This window comes from Convolutriloba macropyga, chromosome 15, assembly GCF_964194025.1.
Source record: "Convolutriloba macropyga chromosome 15, txConMacr16.3, whole genome shotgun sequence".
Lineage (NCBI taxonomy): Eukaryota > Metazoa > Xenacoelomorpha > Acoela > Convolutidae > Convolutriloba > Convolutriloba macropyga.
The window spans coordinates 39,170,621-39,190,795 of NC_134482.1; the positions used below are offsets into that span (position 1 = coordinate 39,170,621).

Genomic DNA, 20,175 nt, shown 5'->3' on the forward strand with positions numbered 1-20,175 from the left:
TATAGAGCAGCTTAAATTGACGTTAAAATATTTCACTTTACAATAGAACACATTGATTTCCCGAATTATCCACTTAATTTCACATTCGTTTATTTAAGTTTTCACAAGCAAGAAATAAAACGCGTTGTTGTGAATATTTAAGTGGTAGACTTATGAACAAAAAAATACGTGTGACAATCATTTCCTGTTAGGAGATTGAATTTGTCTGAAAAGGGAGGGGCAATTCTGTGAACAAATAAGAAAACAATGATGTAAACAAAAGGGTAAACAACCACACCTCGTGGGAGGGAAATTGTTTCTAAATAAGTCTCTAATTTTCTTTTCTTGTTTTTACCCCCTTTTAAGAGCTCTACGCCATTCAACTGAAAAAAAAGAGAGATTGACCATTCAAAAATATGAACTCAAAAATTTAAATGATAAGCTTTTGAAACGGAAAACTGCATATCTATAATTGACTTCAGAGCTTATATGATATACCTGCGTTCGAATAAATTACCTGTTCTTAATTGCAATCAATTTGGGGGAGGTGATTATCATTGTGAACGAATGAACAACCGTTCAAATCAACATTTTTCTTCCTTTTTTCACTTAAAGTTCATTTTCGTTTTCCACTATTTTAAAAGGAGGTATCGAACGCATGACAGGATGCCTTCCAATGAACGCGAGATCAAAAGGTAAACAAATTGTTTACAACTGTGAAAAACAGCTTCTATTTCAGTTCAAATGGGAAACTAGACGGTCAAATTACAAAAGAGGTTTCCTTAACATTTTTTTCCTCCCCATTTTCAAGAAAAAATACATTGACACATTGACGATTGTCAAAACATGGAATTTTCTGCGATGAAGTCTGAAATTTGATACATTCGTTGTTTATTCAAATACTTAACAGCAAAGCTTGTTTTACATTTGAATATTTTTGTTTGATAAACTGCTCCCTTTTGTGCTAAAAGAGCATTGATTTAGTTTTAATTCTTTCTTGTATCGCATTTTTATCAGTATGGGCGACTTTTAAGCAGCTTACCCGGTCGCGTAGTTTCTAATGTGTTTTATTTACGTTTTTTATTCTGTTTAGATTATTTATTGACGAATTTGTGGGAAATTTGTGCGACAGGCTAAAAATGGTTTCCTCCCATCGAACTGGAAAATCAAGGAAAAATATTCCCAGCGGAAGATTCATTTGTTCGCGATCTACCCCTACTGAGTCAAAATTTGTTCATACCAGCCTTACACCAAGGTGAATGTTGAACAAAAAAGCAGTCCAAAGCGCGGAAAAAAATAAGGATATTAATTCTTGACGCAAAATGCTAAAATTCACAACAGACCCGCCCCCAAGTAAAAGCCCAGCCGCGGCTGCTGCTAGGCATTATTAGCCCAAAAACCCAGCAATAACAATTCAACCCCGCATCAATTACAACCATGCCCAGTTCAACCGATAAACAATAACAACGGAGACAATAGAAACAATAAACCCTCAAAAGGTGTTCAACCAATCGAGACGAGGAAATTTTCCAAAGTCCAGTCAAGGATTGTATCCCGTCATTGTAGCGATGCTTCAAAGCGGTACTCGACTTCCCAGTTACTAAACCCGGTTCCCTTTTCGCCCCTTTTGATGCAGGGTGGTTGTGGAAAGGGTGCTGGGGGTGCTAGACATGGGGTGCCTTGTAGTCCCTCGACCCCAGAGTTCAGCCATTTAGCTCGATCAAGGTAAGAATTAATCATTAAATAACACTTGATCCCATTCCGTTCAATTTGTTTGATGCTGACAATAATTTTCTGATAACTGTTTGCCCAATTTTCCAAATTGACTCCGAAAAATGAAAACAAATCAAGTCAAGCCCCATAATTCAGAGCGTCTTGCGCAAGATTTTATCAGTTTGTCCTTACATTGAAATTCGGCCTTACATTAACTTATATCCATTAAGAGCAGAAAAAAGGCTGACAATTCTCTAAACACATTAACTAAGCATCAGATATGCTTTTATAATGGAAAAACCAAGTTTTACGAAAAAAGTATCGTGAAAAGATCGTACTGGATTCAAATAGCTCATGACAAGATTTTTTATTGAACACAGCTAATAGCTTAACTTCTGCTTGACCAAAATTTTTGACGCTTTACTTAAGCTCAACATGACATGTAATCAAAATCTATTGACTGATTCAAAAGTTATGCTGGACTTCACTCGACCCCAAACACGCCCCAAAATTTTGATGTACTTTTAATGTTTGTTGGTACATATAACGTAATCAGGGAATGACGTTTTTCAAGATATTTTTCAACCTGAAAAAAATTGTTATGAAAAACGAACTTTACTGTTTCAAGTCAAGTTTTGATGATATCATATTGTTAGAACTGAATTTACTTCAAAAGTGTTCCCTGGTCATCACGCTAATGTAATGCTGATGATGAGAATTAAACTACTTAAGTTCATTTAACGGAAAGTAGATGCACATATATTCTACTTGATCTAAAAACTGATCTAACTTGAGAACTCTGTTACGTAGTAAATGAAAGAATATTAACCAATCAGAATCGAGTATTTCTAAATAACAAATACGCATATAAATCGTCCCAAATAAGATTTAAATACGTTCTAATATGCGTAGAAAGTTCCGAAAAAGTTCATTTAACCTAATTTTAAGTAAATATAACCATGATATGTATCGATTAAGCTGGTTTTCGGCTTAATATTTTTAGGTTTTCTAGACAATTGCCGATTGAATACGAACTGATTTTGACGTCAATGACATCAGACAAAAAACCAGTAAAAGAGCATCGAAAAAACCTTGCCGTCTAAGTTTTCACTTGTTGTCTTGATCGTTACTTTGTACATTACTGATACTGACACGTTGCATTGATCGTTGAAACTATACGTTGCTATATGTCGAAAAAAGTTGAATTAAATCATCGAACTACAGTTTTAGACTGAGTTAATATTGATGCCGCTCCCGGCTTGCGAACACTAAATGTGATAAACTGATTAAATAAAAAACTTAACTGAAGTGGAGCCTCAATTATCGAAATAACCTTATCGTCATGAGTACCCGCTTAATCAATGGACTGACAGGGTTTGCTCAGATATCGAAACTTCACTGCTACGGGGGTCAAAAATGGACTTGACAGGGTTTGCTCAGATATCGAAACTTCACTGCTACGGGGGTCAAAAATGTACTTGACAGGGTTTGCTCAGATAAAGAAGGGAGCCTAACAAACAGAAAGTTGTCAGCATTATCTGAGGGTACATTGGTCATCACAGGAAAATTGAAAGTCCCTCACATTGGTCATCACAGGAAAGTTCAGAATGGATTCCAAAGAAGAAACCGACAAAAAAACTGTAAGACAGAACCACACAAATTTCTTTGATTAATTTGAGTGCGATATATTTATATTTGATTTAGACGGCAAACTCCAACCCCTAACAGAAATTTTTGATATAGTGCCTTAACAAAAATAAGTTAACGGTATCAGCCCATTAATACAGATAATCGGTCACCATTAACCCCCCCCCCACAAACAATTTTGAGACAAAAAAAAAACATCGATTTTGAAAATTTTTGGTCGAACTGTCGAAAATTTGTAAAAAGGGATCAAGTCAGTTCGTATATCAAAAAATAACCTCTGATATAAAGAAAATTGTTAGAAAATAATGCTAAATTGTTCAATTTTGAAAATTTTTGGTCAATTTTGAGGCATTCTAAAAACTTTTAGAAAATCAATACCGAATATTGATAAACCGTATTCTTGAGTTTAAAACCGTCCAATTTACTGGATTACCGTTCCGTATTCAAAAAATTGCAGAAATGTTGACCAAAAATAGAAAAAATTGAACAAAAGCATAAAATTTTGACAATTTTGTCAAAAAAAAACAATTTTCCAGCAAGAAGGTTCGTAAACACAATAAAGTTGTGAAAATTTTCACAACCTCCGGCCTACAAAAAAAAATATCGAATTCCCATAATTTTTCTCGTCGATCGTTTATGAGCCGTTTTGCCCGCGTCCTTTTCGTCCTTTCGTTTTAGTTTTCCGTGTTACGATTTTTTTTTCTCAATAACGTCGCTCTCCCAAAACTTCGCTTTTCGTTTTCTTCCGCTTCTTTTCCAGATTTCAGTGTAGTATGTCATATGTGATGAAGTATGTTGTTGTTTTTGCTGTAGTATGTTGAGTATGCTAGTATGCTGGTTTGTTGTTTAGGTCTTATAGCTTTCTAGGGTGTGACTTAAGTTTATTCTCGAGTTACGGCTGGATTGTTCTTTGACTTTTCAACTTTACTAATTTACTAGCCCTCCTGTTGTAGTATTTTGATTTTGCTGCTCTGTTTGTGTGTACCTGTATGATTGCTCGTTGGTTTGGTCTTGTTACCTTCTAGGGTGTGACTTAAGTTTATTCTCGAGTTACGGCTGGATTGTTTCTTGACTTTTCCAACTGTCTTAGTCTACAAATACACTATTGTAGTTCATTCAATTTTGCTGTAGTTTGTTTAATACCGTTAGTATGCTGATTGTTTGTTTTGGTTTGGGTTTTGCTAGGATGTGACTTAAGTTTATTCTGGAGTTACGGCTAGTAAATTTCTTGACCTTTGCATCCTTTTAGTGTACTACTGCATTGCCGTAAATTAGTTTGTCGTTAAATTTGTCGTTATAGGCCCATTATGAACTATTTTAGATTGTCTTGCAGTAGCTTCTCTCCTTCTTCCTAGGATGTGACTTAAGTTTGTTCTGGAGTTACGGCTAGGTTGTTTGCTTGAGTTTTTGCTGTGGTCTGCTAACATAGTTCTTTCCGAACTCATTTCCCGCCCGTTCTTTCCCACCGTCCCGTTTCGTTCGTTTTCCCGCACGTCCCGTTTCCGTTCTGTCGCGCATTGCTCGCTCGACTTTCCGTTCGTAACGTCTCCGTTTCGTCGCGCGTTGCTCGCTCGACTTCCCGTGTGTCCTTTGCCTCCCTCCGCGTTGAGCGCATAGCGTTCAGCGCTCCACTTCTGTTTTTGTCGGGCACAGTGTGCTCGACGACCTTCTTTGCTCTTTGGGTGGTTTGTTTTACAGACTGTCTACAGTGTGCTGTGTTTGGTGTCTTTTGCGTTGGGTTCGTTTTTGCGTGTATTAGGTTTGTTTGGAGTGTGCATATAAAATATAACCGTGTGCAGTGGTAGGATTGCTGGTCTTTGGAAATAATAACATCATGATGTCTAATAGTCTTGATCAAAAAGTCAAAAAGTTGTACGCTGCCAGGTCAAAGCGTGAGGCCGAACTGCATGCTATACATGAAGATATTCTTCATTGTATAAATAGTCAAAGTAGGCGAGTGAAAGTTGAACGCCTAGTAACAAAGTGCAACGAAGCATTTATGACTGTTGTAGACAAAAATGAGGACCTGATTGCATTTGCTGGAAAAACAGAGGATCCAAGTGCACTTGTGCCTTCATTAGAGTCTTACTTGGAAGCAATGACAACTAAGAATGACAAGATACTCACTTCAGCACGAAACTACATCAACTCTGCGGATGATAAAGTGAGTGAGTTCCAGGAACCAAGGGCTTCCATTCGTTCTAGACTTCCCTCAATTATGACATCGTCAAAAACATCTAGTCAGCGTAAACATGATTACGTAATTGCTAAGATGAAACGTGAAGAAATTGAAAAACAGAATGAAGCAGCCATTCGCCTTGCTAAACAGAAAAAGCAAATGGAATTGGATGAACTGGAGGAAAACAACAGGAAACGGTTGGCAGAGGCAACTCTGCAAGAATTTGAATTGCTGGACGCCGTTTCTAAAGGTAGCCAATCTGAAACAACTGCAAGTGCTAGGAGCTCAATGAGAAGTGAAAAGGCTGTCCAAGATTGGATCAACACCTCACTTGCTTTAAGTTTTCACAATGAGGAGAAAACTAGCGAACCAAAGGTTATGATTGACCCTCCAGAATGTCCTAGCCACAACAACGGCAAAACAGTGGAAGATCAGAACACTGAAATTTCAAGGCATTCCATTCCAAAAAATTGTCGAGGCAATTACATTTTAAGCAATGAGACCTTGCAGCAACTCGACCCCTATTATACTCCACCTGAAAATTTTTTGGCTGCTGCTAACACACAGGCGTTGTACCAGGCGCACCTAAGGGCGCAAATGAATCAAACAGGCCAGCAAGGCACGGCGCTCCCAAGCATAACTAACCAAGGAACCGTGGATAGTCAGCCGCCTTCTGTACACGCACCAGGGGCGTCTTCACCGCCCATTCAACAGCCCATTCCACAACAGACGTTCGCACCACAAGAAAATCAGAATATTACAACCGAGGTTTTTCCCAACGCACAACTTCAAATTTCGCAATCCAGGGGACCTGAAACATCAAGTCTGCCCGAGAATCATTTGGCCCAGCGTATATGCCCCCGACAACAAATTAATTTTGTCCCCCGAGCACCAAACGCCACTCTTCCTCCTTTTCCGACAACAAATCATCCAGCCCCCGCAATCAACGTTCCCCTGCACCCAAGCGCCCCACCAAGTCCAAACATTCAACAGCACAACTCCGAACCCGCTCATCCTAACGTCCTTCCGATTCCGAACCCAGTCTTTGCACCTAACCTCACTGCTCCCATCCCACAAGCCACTTTGGATAATCAGCCTCTCGTCAAAACATTCCAGAATAATAATAACCCAGTACACAAAGCTGTACGTTCCGTTGCTGCTCCTGTCCCAAATATGCCCAATATCCCTCTCGGCCAAAATTTTGTGCCAAATATGAGTCATTGGCGTTTTCCACAGCACAGACCGTCATTAGTCAACCAAGACGCTACCACCGTAAATAATGTTGCTCCAAATGTACAGGCACACATTGCACCATCAGCCACTAATTTTCCACAACAAATATATTCGAATTCACCCATTTTGATTGATATGCAATCACCATCCGGCACACATCAGGAAAACCCGATTGCAACTACAAGTAATATTGTATCTGGTCTGGCCACTCCGGTTTTTCAGCCAACATACCCTTATGTTGGGCCCACTCCGTTGAGTTGGAGTGGTCCGCAGGTGTCTGCACCTGCCCCTCCGATACCAGACAATGCGTCATTGATTAGGGAACTGGCTGATGCGATAACAAGTAAGAAAAACGACCCTTTGCCCGAGTGGAAACTCGCAGAGTTTAATGGCGACCCATTAAAGTGGCATGAGTGGTATGGTCAATTCAAAAGCGCGATTGACTCGCAGTCGCTCACTGATGACGTTAAATTGACATACCTTAAAACACTCGTCACTGGTAAAGCAAAGATTGCAATAGCCGAGTTTGCTTACTGTGGTTTAATGTACAAGGATGCACTAAGGACTTTGGAACGTAAATTTGGCCAGCCACAGGCAGTCGTAAGTGCACACTTGGATAAACTAAGCAACTTTCCGCCCCTTAAAATGCACAATAGTGATAACATCATAAACTATTCTGCAGCAATATCCAGCCTCGTTGGGGTTTTCAAGTCGCTATCATATGATGCTGACCTGAAGAGCGCTTCCCTACTTAACCAAGCGGTACAGAAGTTACCACCAAACATGAAAGAGTCATGGTCGCTCTTTACGGTTAAGAAGCACTGGGTTAAGCCTACCCTCCTTGACTTTAACGATTGGCTTAAAGAAAAGGCTGAGGCCCATGATCTTATGAAACAAAGCGCAACCAAGGCCAAACCTGAAGAGAACGTCACTTCAGTAACCAAGACCAAAACAGCCTCAAAAGTGTTTGCAGCAAATTCGCAACAAAGGGAAACAAAGAAGCAAATGCCATCTTCTTTCACAAACACTTACTCTCGGTGCATTGTATGCAAAGGTAACCACGGGCTATGGGAGTGTCGAGTTTTCAAAGAAAAGACCCCAACCCAGAGAGCTAAGTTGGTGGCCGATAATAAACTTTGCTTTTCGTGCTTACGTGATAAGCACACATTCCGCCAGTGCCCTCAACCAAGAAAGTGCCGAGCAGAAGGGTGCAAAAGTTCGCATAACACACTATTGCATGGAGCAGATAGGGTTTTCCCAACAAAACAGTCAACAAATCCCAATACCATCCAGTCTTCTGGCAACACAGGTCAAAGTAAAGCAACTTCTAGTCAACTCCAGCCTAATAAGACCACAACAATGTCATCTGTTACCGATGTTAAGGGGCTCCTTCAGGTGACTGATTTGCAGTTGGTCAATTCGTCCGGTTTAGATACCAAAGCTTTAGTTTTGTGTGATACCGCCTGCAGTAACTCTTGGGTGGCCGGTAGTCTCGCAGATAGACTCGGTTTGCACGGTAAAGCACTAAAGCTAACTGTCAAAGGTATTAATACCGAAGAAGTAGTTGATACTAGGGTTGTTGAAGTTACTGTGAAACCAAGAGAACATCAAGATTTCGAACCATTTACCATCAATCCTTTCGTTAAGGAGAGTCTGAACGTCGGCTCAGATATAATTAATGTACAGGCCCTGCAAGAGACTTACCCACACTTAGCAGTCCTTGATCCCGTGACATATTCCTATAAAGACATTGAGATGATACTCGGACAAGATGTTTATCATGCCATCCGCCCGTTAGAATACTTCTCTGCCGATGAGAAGCGTTCACCCATTGCAGTACGCTTACCCATAGGTTGGGTCTTAAGCGGTCCGTTACCATCAAGTTCGTGTTTAACCTCAACGTGCTTTAAAGTGAATATCGAACAGGACAATGAGTTAGCAAGTCAAGTAAAGTCATGGTACGACATTGAATCATTCGGGGCAAACAAGCAGGTCGACGCAAGATCTGCAGCAGACGCAAGGGCTCACGAAATCCTTGAGAGTACCACCATACACAATGGCCTGAGATACGATGTCGGAATGTTGTGGGCAGCAGATAACACCAGGCTCCCAAATAATTACTTCTCATCCCTTGTGCAACTAAAAGCTCTCGAAAAACGATTGGCTAAGGATGAAGACCTTAGAGATAAGTATACTAGTACCATCAAGGAAGACTTAAACAAGGGGTATGTAATTGAGGTTTCGGACGCTCACAAGGTTGAGAACCGGTCTGATAAAGAGTGGTACCTACCCCACCATCCGGTTTTAAACCCGAACAAACCGGGTAAGGTGCGTAGGGTGCTCAATGGAGCAGCAAAATTTCATGGCGCCTCACTGAATAAATCTTTGCTCACTGCCCCTGATCTGCTCCAAAACCTTATTTACGTACTTCTTCGCTTCCGACAACATCCATATGCCGTCTCTGCCGACATCGAGGGAATGTTTCTACAGGTTGGTGTATTACCATCAGATCAACCATCACTTCGCTTTCTGTGGCGGGAGGACCCCACAACCGACGTTGTAGTGTATCAATATACGCGCCACATCTTCGGGGCTAAAGACTCGCCCACATGCGCCAACTATGCACTGCAACGCACTGCAAGAGATAATGCAAAGTTTTACCCCGAAGCTGCAAAAGCCGTCCTCGAAAACTTCTACATGGACGATTACCTTGACTCAGTGGAGTCTCCAGAGAAAGCCCTCAATAGATCGAAGGAATTGGTACATCTTCTCCATCTCGGTGGGTTCAAGCTTACAAAGTTCGTAAGCAATGCACCAAATCTGGCTGACCGAATTGATGGTTCCTCTCAATCTACTGAGCCCAAGGTTATCGTTTCATGTCAGGAGGATTCATCGCATGTGCTAGGGTTAAAGTGGGATCACACTAATGACACTTTAGTTGTGAGTAGGGGTACAAGCTGCGCTATCACCAAGTCCCTCACGCAACGCTTGGTCCTAAGTCTTGTCTCGAAAGTCTTTGACCCCATTGGTCTTGTCGCACCGTTTACCGTCGGTGCGCGATTGCTCTTAAAAGACATCTGGCGTGTCACAGGACAGCAATGGGATGACGAGCTCCCACAGGACATGGTTCAAAGATTTTTGGTCTGGAGTGCGGACTTACCAAAGCTTGAAAACATCAAAATTCCTCGAAGTTACTCTAGTGGACCCTTTCATAATACAGAGTTGCATATGTTCGGTGACAGTTCCCAGGATATTTTTAGTGCCGTCGCATTTCTTCGAGCCCGAGTAACAACCCCTACGGGCAAGATAAAAACAGAGCTTGCGTTTGTTTTGGGGAAAGCGCGCGTGGCGCCAATGAAAATAATGACTGTCCCTAAACTGGAATTGCAAGCAGCTCTACTTGCCGCTCGGCTGAAGAACGAAATTATTCAGGCACTTACTGTAACTGTTAACCAAGTATTCATGTGGACAGACAGCACGACCGTTCTTCAGTGGATAAACTCTAATGAAAAGCAACCAATCTTTGTAGCAAACCGCGTTTGTGAAATTTTGGAGTATACCAGCGTTGACCAATGGAACCACGTCGCAACTAAGGATAATCCAGCTGACGCTGGCACGCGTGGAATGTCCGCTGAGGTTTTGCAACTAAGCAGTTGGGTCAATGGTCCACATTTCTTATCTAACTCAAGTTTCCCTTTCGTACCGAACAAAGACGTCATTAATAACATCAAACTTGGCGTCAACAAAGCAGTCATCATAGAAGACACTGTATCTTTGACTACATCTGTCAAAAAACAGACAACTCCTGTTTCTTCATTGTTTCCGTTTGATAAGTTTAGTTCTTATCAAAAGTACTTGCGCATTGCCGCATACGTTCTCCGGCTTTTGCCGAAACATGCCGGCTACCGTAACCCCGATGGTAGCATTACTGACCCTACTGAGCTTGACGAAGCCGAGCGTCATCTACAGTATTTGGCACAAGGAGAGTCTTTTGAAGCCGAAAGAAAAGATCTTCTTGACAATAAATTTGTTAAACGGAGTAGCCGAATTGCTCCACATTCACCGTTTATTAGTCCAAATGGGCTAATCCGTTCCTCGGGCCGCATTAAGCGGTTAATTGAAGTTGGGTTTGACGTAAAGTACCCAATCATCTTAGACGCACGTCATCCGTTTGTAAAACTGTTCCTTGAACACACGCACGTAAAGCATTATCATCAAGGCGTCGAATACCTAAGATCAATTGTGCAAGAACACTATACAATACTGAAACTAAGATCATCCTTGCGTTCCATCAAAGCACACTGCCTGAGATGCCGAGAATTCCAAGCTGTAACTATGCAACCAATCATGTCTGACTTACCTAAGGAGAGACTTGCTTACCAGTCTCCTCCCTTCACGAACACTGGCGTTGACTACTTTGGGCCATTCTATGTTACTGTCCGCCGTACTACTGAGAAAAGGTGGGGCTTCCTCTTCACCTGTCTCACTACTCGCGCTGTCCATGTCGAGATAGTTCCATCCATGGACACCAGTTCTTGTGTTATGGGAGTTGAGCGGTTTGTGTCACGTAGGGGTACACCTGCCATGATTTGGTCGGACAATGGCACTAACTTTATTGGGGCGGAGAAAGAACTCCGAGAAAGTATTGAAAAGTGGAACGTTGTCAACATTGCAGCTGAGCTCGCTCACAAAGGTATAAAGTGGAGGTTCAATCCACCCAGTGCACCACATCAAGGTGGTATTTGGGAGAGGTTGGTACGCAGCTTCAAGCGCGTGTTGTATACTATTCTTGGCACGCGTCGCCTCACGGATGAGGTACTGCATACCACCTTTTGTCTCGTGGAGAATGCTCTCAATTCGCGTCCTTTAACACCCGTAAGCGCCGATCCGCGCGATTTGAACGCTTTAACGCCCAACCACTTTCTTTTAGGTGAATACTCTACCGGTATTCCGTCTGTTGTCGGTAATAATGAGCTCAACCATCGTAAACGTTACGTCCGTGCGCAGTCATACGCTAATGCGATCTGGTCCCGTTGGATCAGAGAGTATGTACCGACGCTGAACCGACGCTCTAAGTGGCAGACGCCTGCCGAGCAACACCTTAAGACCGGTGACTTGGTTTGGATAGTTGAGGAAACCAACCCTAGGGGTTACTACCCAACCGCCCGGATTGTGGAACTCCGTTACGGCTCCGATAGCGTCGCGCGCTCCGCCGTTTTACGAACGTCTACCGGTTCACTCGTCCGCCCGCTTGTAAAACTTGTACCAGTTTTCCCAACATCTTCTTCCGGGCCGGAGGATGTTACGTAGTAAATGAAAGAATATTAACCAATCAGAATCGAGTATTTCTAAATAACAAATACGCATATAAATCGTCCCAAATAAGATTTAAATACGTTCTAATATGCGTAGAAAGTTCCGAAAAAGTTCATTTAACCTAATTTTAAGTAAATATAACCATGATATGTATCGATTAAGCTGGTTTTCGGCTTCATATTTTTAGGTTTTCTAGACAATTGCCGATTGAATACGAACTGATTTTGACGTCAATGACATCAGACAAAAAACCAGTAAAAGAGCATCGAAAAAACCTTGCCGTCTAAGTTTTCACTTGTTGTCTTGATCGTTACTTTGTACATTACTGATACTGACACGTTGCATTGATCGTTGAAACTATACGTTGCTATATGTCGAAAAAAGTTGAATTAAATCATCGAACTACAGTTTTAGACTGAGTTAATAAACTCAATGTTTAATAAGTCTCGTGGCAAAAACCAGATTTCTTTTAGTTTAGATCGCCTTGTGGCAAAACATCTTTTGTGAGGACCTTTTGTGAGTTTTTGAGCAGAAAAAAATGAAAACCGAATGTATGTCTGTAATTCAATAAAAATGTTCGATCTATGAAAATATCATACTCGACCGATATGAGTTATGAAAAGACAATAATCGCCTGATGGAAAGTCCTTAGTGCGACTTCAAATGTGATAATAGACCGCGTATTTATAATCAATTAGTTGTTAACAAACTGGTTCTTATTTCTAATTTTTCTACAATTACTACTGCTTGTTTCAATTGGTATCAATTTTTCTACAAAAATCTAATACGAGAGATACACAAGATTCGAAAAAAATTCAAAAATGCATCCAAAATTCAGAACAAGATGGTTAATTCATGTCGCTTTTCTTCAGTTCCAAAATTTTTTTTCTGGTAATTTCATTGCCTCTTTCGCAATTATTCTATTAGCTATATTTCAATTATTTTTTCGACGAAAATTAGATCCGTTCCGTTCGCACGTTAATCATTGTTTAATTTTGTGCTTTGAATAAGGCTAATCTTATCATGTATGGCTTTGAAATCTTGATCATTGATCACACTGTTCAGGCTTTTTCCGATAAAAGATAATTGTTGTCTGAGGAATTTTCAGGTCTCAAAGCAACTCAGCCCGCTTCCCAATTCCAAATCCCACTTTGGAAGTATCCAGAAACATCCCCACAAGTTTCAGCCAGGAAAACTTTGACCTTATCCAGTCAAACCCAGCTGAAAACATTTACGAGAACTGTGATGATTCGCCATCGCCTACTTACGAAGTACCGACCCCGACTCGCTTTAATTTGCAATCGTCGGGTTTTGCAACACCCCGAAATGCGAATGATAAGCCTCGACATTCTAGAATGTTCCTCTCCACCGATGATGAGCTGTTAAACGTCCCTCGTCCGCACGCTTCACTTCGACTTAAAAGTTCAAATGTACAGGATGAACTTCAGGTTTGATGTGTTGTTAAAATTGAAGAGATCTATTCCCATTTTTCTGGTTTGTCAGGAAAACTTTGTTTGTCTGGTGTGGCCTTCTAAGACTTCATCTTTATTTTTTAAAAAATGAAGTAAAATTTCCGCCACTTGACAATGCAAAACTGTCTATGAATGCTTTCCACCAATTTTGCTTTGAATGCTATAAACTGTATGTTCTACAAATCTAAGTAACCACAATTGATATTCTTTTGGGGGCTTGAATTGGAAAACTTTGCGGATACTGTTTACAGAAATTATGGATTCAGGGTTAAAAATTTTGGTTAAAAATATTTAAAACTTTTTAAATATTTCATAATTTTAAAAACAGTTGCTTGTAGTTTTAAAGATCTGAAGTATTGCTGAACTGTCTGATACAAGTTTTTGGTTGAATTTTTGGCTTAGTTTTTTTTACATTCAATCCTTTTTCCATCAGAAATGGCACCAAAAATAAATTTTTGGCCCATATTGTATAAATTAACCGTAAATACAGGCAAGAAACTGTAATAACCTGTAAATCTGTAGAAACGTCAAATAAAACAATTTTTACGCACGTGTCCTGAGAGAGTGTTCTGAAAACAAAACTTTTCCGGTTTTCCAAAATTAAAATTCTTCAGCTTTTAAGGCTTTTCCTCTTTAAAAACATAATTTTATCAACCAAGTTGTGACTTAGTCTCAGCAAAGACTGGCGTATTTCTCAATTGAAAAAGAAATTGAATTAAAATAGCAGTTTGCTGATTTATGTATTTTTTTGTCTTTGATACTCTTGATACTTTGAGCATTAACAACAATTTTGCTGATTTCTGAACAAGTTGAATCAAATTCTGTTGATTAATGAGAGGTTTTGTATCCCATTATTGGTGATCAAGGAAATCAATTTTGCACAAATATAATGATTTTAGTTAATAGATAATGGTTTGAACGGCTTCGAAAATATTTCTCCTAAAACTCATTTCATTTTTGAACCATTTCTATGTTTTTCGTTCATGTTTTAGACGTATGATGTTTTTCGCAAAATACTAGCCGTAATGGTTTCTTATGGCATTAAATAACTATATAATTATCTCTGTTGGCAGCTTACGGTTTTCATGTCTTCAAAATAAACTGTTTTCATAAAAAATAAACTTTTAAACATTAAAAAATAAACTTTTATAAAAAAAACATTTATGCTTTTCTGCTCTTTTTACATAGTCTCATAATTGACAACTCCAAAATCACATCATTGATTGCCTGCAGCTGCCAGCAATTGATCATTTGTACTTTTTTTGATTGACTTAAACAATTGTGACTTAAACGGCTTTGACACTGGTTTCTCACAAAACTTAATTAGATTTCTTTCTAATTTTGATAACCTCGATGCCTTCTTAGCCATTTTTATGCATTAATTTCTATGCCTTCCTGTGGAGTCACAGATAAACTTTTTTTTATTTCAGTTGGTAACCATTGGTTTTGATAACTTCTAATTTTATTTTCTTCAAAATAATTGTATTTTCCAAATTTTGTTTCTTTTGTCTACTTTTTAACCAAATTTATCGGTTAAGGATCACCTATAAGATTTTGGTGTTAAAGGTGGAAAAATTTGAACATATATTTTGTTTTCAGTTAATAGATACTGTTTTAACGGCTTCGGCACCGTTTTCTCGCATAATTTAATTTTATCATTATTTTTTTGGTATTTGTCGTGCTCTTGTAGACTTACGACATACTCTGTATAACGACAGTTCTGAATGGCAACAACTTTTTTATTGAGATGAAGATTAATCTTTTCAAAGATTTTAGATGTTAGCTGATGTTTTTCTTGAATATGAAATTGTTTTAAAAAATGGTTTCCAATTTCCATTTTTTTCTTATCCCTTTATAACCTATTTTTAAAATAACACGTCTCTTTAACATTTTTTAATGTAACAAATGGCTGCTTTTAAAAATTTAGTGAATAGTTGTTTAGTGAATAGTTTACGATATTAACGGCTTAGACAATGCTTTCTCTCAAAAATTATCTACAGTTTTCTTTCTTTCTTTGTTGTTGTTTTTGTGGTCGCTTAGAAAATTCTGGATAATGAAAACTCTCAACCTTTTTTGCGAAGCTATAAATGAAATAATTGACAATTTCAGCCATCAACTAACGGTTTTGATGCCTTCGAAACTAATTGTTTTCAAAACTATAATTGTACTTTCTATCTTTGTCCTTTTGTTCTTTTTCGTCCACTTGTTACTGATTCTCATTGATGAAGGGTCACATATCACATTATTGGTATTAAAAACAGGCGCCATTGAAGGCCTATTTTTTAGTGAAAGGAGTATGGTTGTAACAGCCCAGACAACGTTTTATCTCATTAAAAATTTGAGATTCTTTTAGTAATCGAATGGCATAGTCTGGATAACGTCAAGTCTCAGTCGCTCCATACGGAGGTAAAAATGAAAGTTTTTTTTCAGTTGTCAGCTAATCATGTTCATAACTTCGAAAAAACTTGTTTTCAAAAAATTCAAGCTTGCTTTATATCTTGACCCTTTTTATTTCTTTCTTTTCTACTTGCTATCTAATATTAATTAAAGACATCTCCCATATCTTGTCTAATGAAGTAAAATTTTGTTCTTCACTTACTTTATTTAGTTAAAGTTTTATCTGATTCTTTTCGGACTCTGTTATTAAGTATTTTTTTTTTAATAGACACGAATTTTTGGTCGTAATTAATGCTTATCGTTTATATTTGACTTATCTGTTTGTCTTGTCTCGCAGTCTTATTGATGGCAGATATCATTGGCCCTCTAATGTGGCATTATTTAACCCGCTCAGTGGTTTGAATTTAAAAAATTTATGAAAAATTTAGCATCATTTTTTGAACAAGATTTTTCAAAATGTTATTTTGCCCTCAATTGTTTGACAGCAAAGTCAAAAAAAGTGTAGGGTGGGGTCCGAACTTCGTGCGCAAACGCGCAAATTACCTAGCTTCCGTGTTATAATCATGCTCCGTATTACAATCCAAAGGAAATGTATAGTTTCAGTGTTATTCTGTACTTCTTTCAATCAAATAAGATAAAGGGAAATTCACTGAAACCTTTTTAATATCCATTCCCCTCTTTCTAATTTCTCCGGCCAATGATTGGTCCAACTGAAGCCGTGATATGAGTCAAGCTTGAATAATAAATCGATGGAAAGGCAAGTAGTTTCCATGCTTGTACTTTTATCAAACCGTTTCTTAAGAGAAGTGACAATTTTGGTTTCTAAATATTTTAAGCTGATATATATTTCTAAATATATATTATGGTTTCTGAGGCAATTTTTAGCAGCAGCAATTAAACTGTTTTCATCGTAATTTTTATAATCTTTTTGAATAATTTTGAAAATTAATTTTGGTAAATAAAATATCAAACATATGATCTAATAACACATAGTTATGTTCGCTGAAACTCTAAAAAGACCACTAATGGTTCTTAAGTCGTTAATTGTCATGATGATAAATTGTTAATATTTTGATTTTGCCACATTTTCGTTGTTTTATATCTACTTTATCCAAATTTTCCCAGGGTTTTTGTTGACATATGTTTAAGTTTTTGTTGATTTCAATTCATTTTGTACGCGGTTAACGCCTTTCACGCAGCCTAGTCTCAGCGAGAGTTAGTATTTAGGCCATATCTAAGACAACCATTTTTGATTTTGTTTTTGAAAAAATTCACGTCCTATTTCATTAACAGATCCACGAAAATATAAGCTTCGCCATTTTTTTATAGATAAAAGTATAAAAAATGTTGGATGACATACTATTTTAAAAAGTTTAACTTTTTTTAGAAGAATTTGTTTGTGCATCGAATCATCGTCCGACGAGTTGCACTGGAGCAAAACATTACTTAAATTATCTGAAGTTTAATAAGAAATAGAGTATATTCTTAATGGAAAAAATTATTGAATATAGAGTAAATAAAATTAAAATTAAAACCATTGCGTTCTTGTCACCTCTTGAGCTTTGCTTCTTAAATTACGAACAATATTGTCAGTTTAATTTTTCAAATGGGCAAAATTTACATAAAATTCATTAGCAGTTTTTTTCCCATTTTTATTCTATTTTCGAATTCTGAAAACAAACGTTTTCAGCAGTAAATCAACAGAGGCTCGAGAGCCAATGGTTTTCGAAAAAAAAATCAAAAGTGACGGATTCCCCTTACAATTTTTAAAAATGAAGTTGAAGTTTTGGGAGTGCTAAAAAATGTGCTTGAAATCCGTATTGCCTTCGATTTTTTTAATATTGTATTGTGCTCGAAAAAATCGCATCGATTATCAAAGAAAAATTATCATCAAAGTGTAATGAGTTATCCAAATTATTAATTTTTATGAGCATCCTTGAAAGATGTAAAAAAAAGCGCAAAATGTTCTATGGACTGAAGTTTAGTTTTGAGGAAAAAAACAAGGAAAAATTTTTAAGCCTTTTAGTTGTTTTGCCTTTTAGTTTAATGTCCTATTATGAAGTATTAGCAGTCAATTTATTGCAAACAATACATACTATTCGCTCTTAGCTTGTAGCAAGTTGAAAATTTGTTTAGAATCGAGAAATAAATAGCACATTAAGAATTTATTGTGCATTTTTCCGTAGCTTCTCCGCTTTTCTTTCCAACATTGCTAGTTGGATCTTTATCTGCAGCTGTACTAAGTGAGCACACTTGTTTAATTTGCTTCTTTGAAGCACATGCAAAATTGCTACCACCGATGACTAAAAAACTTGTATTATCTCGGAAAAAGTGTTATGTATCATTAGAATTAAATTTTTCTTTTTAGCCGCTAGAAAGATGTTGTCTTTGACTGATAGAAACTGTTGTCTGACTTCTCTATTAAATTAATTCTGAATAATGGCATCAAAAATTCTGTCGGAAAAACGTTTGACCCAATTTGGAACTGTTTCTTTCCCTGGGAGAGGTCACCAATTTTGACATCTATCTTCGTTTTCACACGAGTTTGAAAAAATGATGTGGTTTTCTTACTGCGACAAATTTTCTTTTTTAAAATGGAAAAAAAAATCATGAACAAAATTTCGAATAGTTTAACGCTTTAGTTTTTGAAAATTAAACAATGCTTAAACGCTAACTTTTTTGCGATGAAAATCTCACCTTCACAACGACTGATATGATGAAAAAACAAGAATCAGGGTTAAAACAGTCTTCTACCATTTTTTGTTTTATTTTGAAAATTTTTTCACGTGGGCCACATTTATTAGTTTCTTTAAAACTTCTGAGTTTTGTATTATTTAGACATATTCTCAATTAAACTCCTTTTTTTTAATTGGGAGGACGCTGTTTAGCATGGTATCTACTAGCGGGAAAAATTTGTTTTGTGTTGTTTGTGAAATGATTTTTTTCCTCCATGTCGTTAATTTGGATTGAAGTTGAAATATTGAACAAACTCGAGTAATGAAGTAATAACAAAGAACAAAGATTTTTCTACATTACACGAGACCATGAAATTACAACAAAAAGTTTATTTTCAGAGCTGGTTCAAAATTACAAAATTGTTGAGTTATTTTGCAATTCTAATAAAAAAGGGCAAGTTATCTCTATTGTTAATTTTTAAAAAAAAAACAGAAATAATCAATGCCGTTTGCTCAATTTTAAACACCTGATCTAATCGCGGTTTTCCTGGGATCTTTCCTTGTAAAGGAGAGGTTTTGTTCTCTGGCGTTTAATAGCAACCGAGAACAGAGCTATAAGAAGTTTAAAAAACGGAAGACTTATCAAATCCACGTATACATTGGTTTACTTTTAGATTCCGATGAAACTCCCTTTACAATGAAGCCGAGATATATGGAAAAATTTTGTGTGCTTGTCGCAAAGGGATGGTATTTTTGTAATCAGCTACAATTTTCAGTTTACAAAAAATAAGAAAAAACAGGAAACAGTTTACAAGAAATCTGACTAATTCTACTATTACAGTAAATTTTTCGTTCTTTTAAAATTTTCTACGCCATTTGCATTTAAAATATAGATTTCAGTGCAGGTGATTTTTATGAGAAATAAACAAAAACATGTGTTGACCACATTTTTTTATACCGTGGTTTTATGGAAAATATTACAGCACACATCGGTTTCAAGCATTTTTTAAAGCATGTTTTTTTATTACAGCAGGGATAAAAACAAAAAAGAGAGAAAATTTAGGCTCATATTGCTTAATCAACTCAAACTCTTGAATGTTTCTCTGCTTTGCACTTGCTTAATCTTAACCAAACAATTTCCTTAATCAAATGTTTTTCATGTCTTAAAAACGATTTTGAGTGTCATCGAGTCTAAAAGTTTCCAAAATCTGTTCTTCTAAGCCTAAACTTTTTTAAAGAAAAATAATAACACATGGTGTTCAAGAAAGTAACTGGTGTCTAATTTGATTATGGCATGGGTATCTTTTTTGTTTCTGAAGAACCAAAACCAATCAAAAACCTAAAACCAAGGGTGCTTGAAAAGACATTTTTTGCCTTCTTTCTATATCTTTTACTCGATAATCTTTGAGCATAGCAGTGTAATCAGATGATCTTTAAAATGTCAATAAAATACTTTTTTGTTAATTTAAATAGCATTTTTTGTGAAGGCGACGCGGTAAAACGTGATTAAAGATGCTGATGATTTCAAATTACTGAGTTGTCAAAAATTTTTGTTCCAAAAATC

The 20,175-nt window shown here is 37.4% G+C and overlaps 1 protein-coding gene across 5 annotated transcripts in view; it reads left to right on the plus strand.

The window, feature by feature from the left end:
- The window catches only part of LOC142354058 (uncharacterized), a 469,891-nt gene that overhangs the window by 385,191 nt on the left and 64,525 nt on the right, over positions 1–20,175 (plus strand). For 3 of the 5 annotated variants that reach the window (XM_075406329.1, XM_075406333.1, XM_075406331.1), the window contains exons 2-3: positions 1,073–1,704; positions 13,176–13,515. In XM_075406329.1, the coding sequence (XP_075262444.1) occupies positions 1,610–1,704; positions 13,176–13,515 (435 nt within the window). In that variant the 5' untranslated portion in view covers positions 1,073–1,609. Of the gene's footprint in view, positions 1–516; positions 675–1,040; positions 1,705–13,175; positions 13,516–20,175 lie in introns of those variants that run through there. The other 2 variants (XM_075406328.1, XM_075406330.1) reach the window with 2 other exon arrangements.